At 45.2% G+C, this 3016-nt stretch overlaps 1 protein-coding gene across 1 annotated transcript; it reads right to left on the bottom strand.

Moving 5' to 3' along the window:
* Positions 1-300: 300 nt before the first annotated feature.
* LOC110287939 (NXPE family member 3-like) lies at positions 301-1047 on the bottom strand (the record flags this gene model as incomplete). The annotated part of the gene is made up of 1 exon (XM_021154426.2): positions 301-1047. A coding segment is annotated over one exon (747 nt), but the record flags the coding sequence as incomplete, so codon positions are not given.
* Between the last annotated feature and the right edge of the window lie 1969 nt (positions 1048-3016).

Genomic DNA, 3016 nt, shown 5'->3' on the forward strand with positions numbered 1-3016 from the left:
ATGTAAATGAAGAAAATATCTAATAAAAAAGATCACTCTCAACCACACAAGAAACTCAAGTTCACTCCAGGTGTAGGAATCTCTAAATGATAGGGATGATGATGTCGGTGATGATGAAGAAGATGATGATGGTAATGATGATGAAGATGATGAAAACCATGTTCTTGCTGCCAAGCCCAATAGACTGAGTTGATACCTGGGTCCCACATGGTGGAAGNAGAGAACTAACTTCCTCTAGTTGTCTTCTCACCTCCACATGCCTATGGTTAAAATTGGGACTTGTTCAAGATTCTAGATTTCTTACCCAGCAAGCAGGGCTTCATCATGTGACGTGGTCACCTTCAGATAACTTCCACTTGAGTGACCCACTAAAGCATTGCAGGGCAAAGTAGANGGTTGAGCACAGAACCAGCTCTCCCCAGAAACCACATCCTTGTACTGGCAGGTAGGCCCTTTGGCTCCAGTTGACTGGGGGTCCACGTTACAGATGACAGTCTCTAGAGNGCCATCTGTTCCTCGGAAATACCCTCTAAAATCAACAGTGGCTCGTTTTTCTCTCCAGACTCTTTGCAGGACCCTAACTGCCTCACTGGAGTGGATCAGCCGCACTTGCACCTGGGCCCGTCCAGCCCAGAGCAGGGGGAAGGACAAGAGGTAAGTGCCATTCTCNAGATCCTTCACCTCCCCTGGGACTCCTGCTCTCAATTCTGGGCCCAGCAGCTGTGCCCGAAACAGATCTCCACCNTGAACTTTAGCTCTTCCTCGGTGATCCCTAGCCACAAGGATGGCTTCTAGGTTACTTCCCAGAGTAAAGGTGGTGTGGGCTGAACCCTTCAAGCAGTATGTGGTGGTTCTGGGGCTGGTAGAGGCCAAAAAATCATCCCTGTCTTCACCAGTTGGAGGCCAATATAGAAGGCTGGTCAGGTTGGGGAGTTCTTGAGGCAGAGAGTCCCAGTCGATGGATTCTGAGACATACTCAGGCACAGTACTGGGTTGTGGGAGCCAATGGATAATGGGCTCAGGCCAACGCATCATGAAGAACAGCACCTGTGGTAAAGAGAAAGGATTATGCCATCATGCTGTGTGTGTTCCATTTTCTTCCTCGAAGGAGGTATTCCTTACTTTTTTGTTTTGTTTTGTTTTGTTTTGTTTTGTTTTGTTTTGTTTTGTTTTGTTTTGTTTTGTTTTGTTTTTTGAGACAGGGTTTCTCTGTATAACCCTGGCTGTCGTGGAACTCACTTTGTATACCAGGCTGGCCTTGAACTCGGAAGTCTGCCTGCCTCTGCCTCCCAAGTGCTGGGATTAAAGGAGTGGGCCACCACCACCTGGCAAAGAAGGTGTTCCTATTGGCTGAGTAGCACCTAGGTGCCCTATCTGCCTGTGTCTTTCTGTCTGTCCTTTATAAGCCTTGCATTTGAGTCACCATGACCTTTATNTGAAAGAAACATCTCAAGGCTGGCGTGATTGTGTTACTAGATTTTCTGGAAATTGCCACTGGAGTCACCCCATGTTAACAGGGAAATTGGGGGCCCCAGTGGTATTCTTATTCATCTTTTTTTTAATGTAAGTGTATGAGGGTTTTGCTTTCATCTATCTATGTACGATATAAAAGTCTGGTGCTCAAGTAGACCAGAGAGAACATTGACTCACGGGAAACTCGAGGTACAAATGGTTGTGACGTGAACTATGAGTTCTGGGAACTGAACCTAAAGACTCAGTAAGAGCAGTCAATGCTTTTAACCACTGAGCCATTTATCCAGCTTTGAATGCCTGTTGAGTTTGTATTTTCTTTCTAAACAGGGTGTGTGTGTGTGTGTGTGTGTGTGTGTGTGTGTGTGTGTGTGTGTGTGTGTGCATGCGCACACATGCATGCATAGGCACACATCCTTTGGCCTGAATGTGAACATCAGAATACAATTTGTAGGGTCATTTCTTTCCTTTCTCCATGTCCAGGGGATCAATTTCAGGTTATTAGGCTTGGTAACTAGCTCCCTCACATGCTGAGACATCTTGCTGATCCCATTGTTGACATTGTCTGATATGCTAGAGAACAGTATCTTGGATGCTTACAGACTCTGCAGACCCAAGAACTTAAAAATCTAAACTGGCAGTGGAAAGAAAGAATGGAGAGGAATTTCACTGTGTACATTGGTAGGTCAACAAGATTTTGGGTAGGTAGAACTAAGAAATGGGGCTANGGAGGCCAGGAAATGGATTCTGTGAAGGTTCACCTGAATACTATGTTCATGGACATGGGTAGTATATAATATATGCATATAAATGCCACTTGACTAACCTGTATATTGAGTACAGTGAGGATCAGCATCTAAGTTACTTCTATTTGTGTTTGTAAATTACAAACTTATTATAGCATTAATAAGCATGGAANAAGGCCAGGTATGGCATATTTATAGTCCCAGACTTCAGTAGGTNGTAGCAGGAAATTCAATAGTTTCAGGTAATCTGAAAGCAGAGTTCCTGGGGGAGTAGATCAAGTCCTGAATGGGTGAATTCCTGAGTGAATGTATGCTATTGACATGGATACAGCTATGTCAAGGACCCCAATGCCTCAGACCATGGGAAATTGGAAAAACCCTCTCTAAGCCAGTCTTCAGGAAATTGCAAAACCTCCCCTCCTGGTCTGAGAGTGAATGTTGATAGTGATGACCACCAAGAACAGCATCAGCTGTGGAGTNGAGTTAGCCAGAACCTAGAATGCTATGGAGGGCAGAGCTGGAGAAGTGACCCAAGCCCTTTGGAAAATGCTAGAAGATCATGTGTGGACGCCAGCCATTAGAACAAGAAGCTGTAAAGTTAAAGGTGCCTTGGAGACCCCAAGATGTAGAGATGCCAGAGCCAGGTGATACATGCCACGGAGAGCTGCTAAGAGGAACTGGAACCAGCCAAAGAGAGGAATCTGTTGCAGTCCACAGTGCTGAAACGAGCTGGAGATCTGAAGAGCACTTGGACATCAGACATGGAAATGCAGACTTTAGAGTTTGCTCCACCAGTTTTT

The sequence above is a fragment of the Mus caroli genome, unplaced genomic scaffold (assembly GCF_900094665.2).
Source record: "Mus caroli unplaced genomic scaffold, CAROLI_EIJ_v1.1 scaffold_22507_1, whole genome shotgun sequence".
Lineage (NCBI taxonomy): Eukaryota > Metazoa > Chordata > Mammalia > Rodentia > Muridae > Mus > Mus caroli.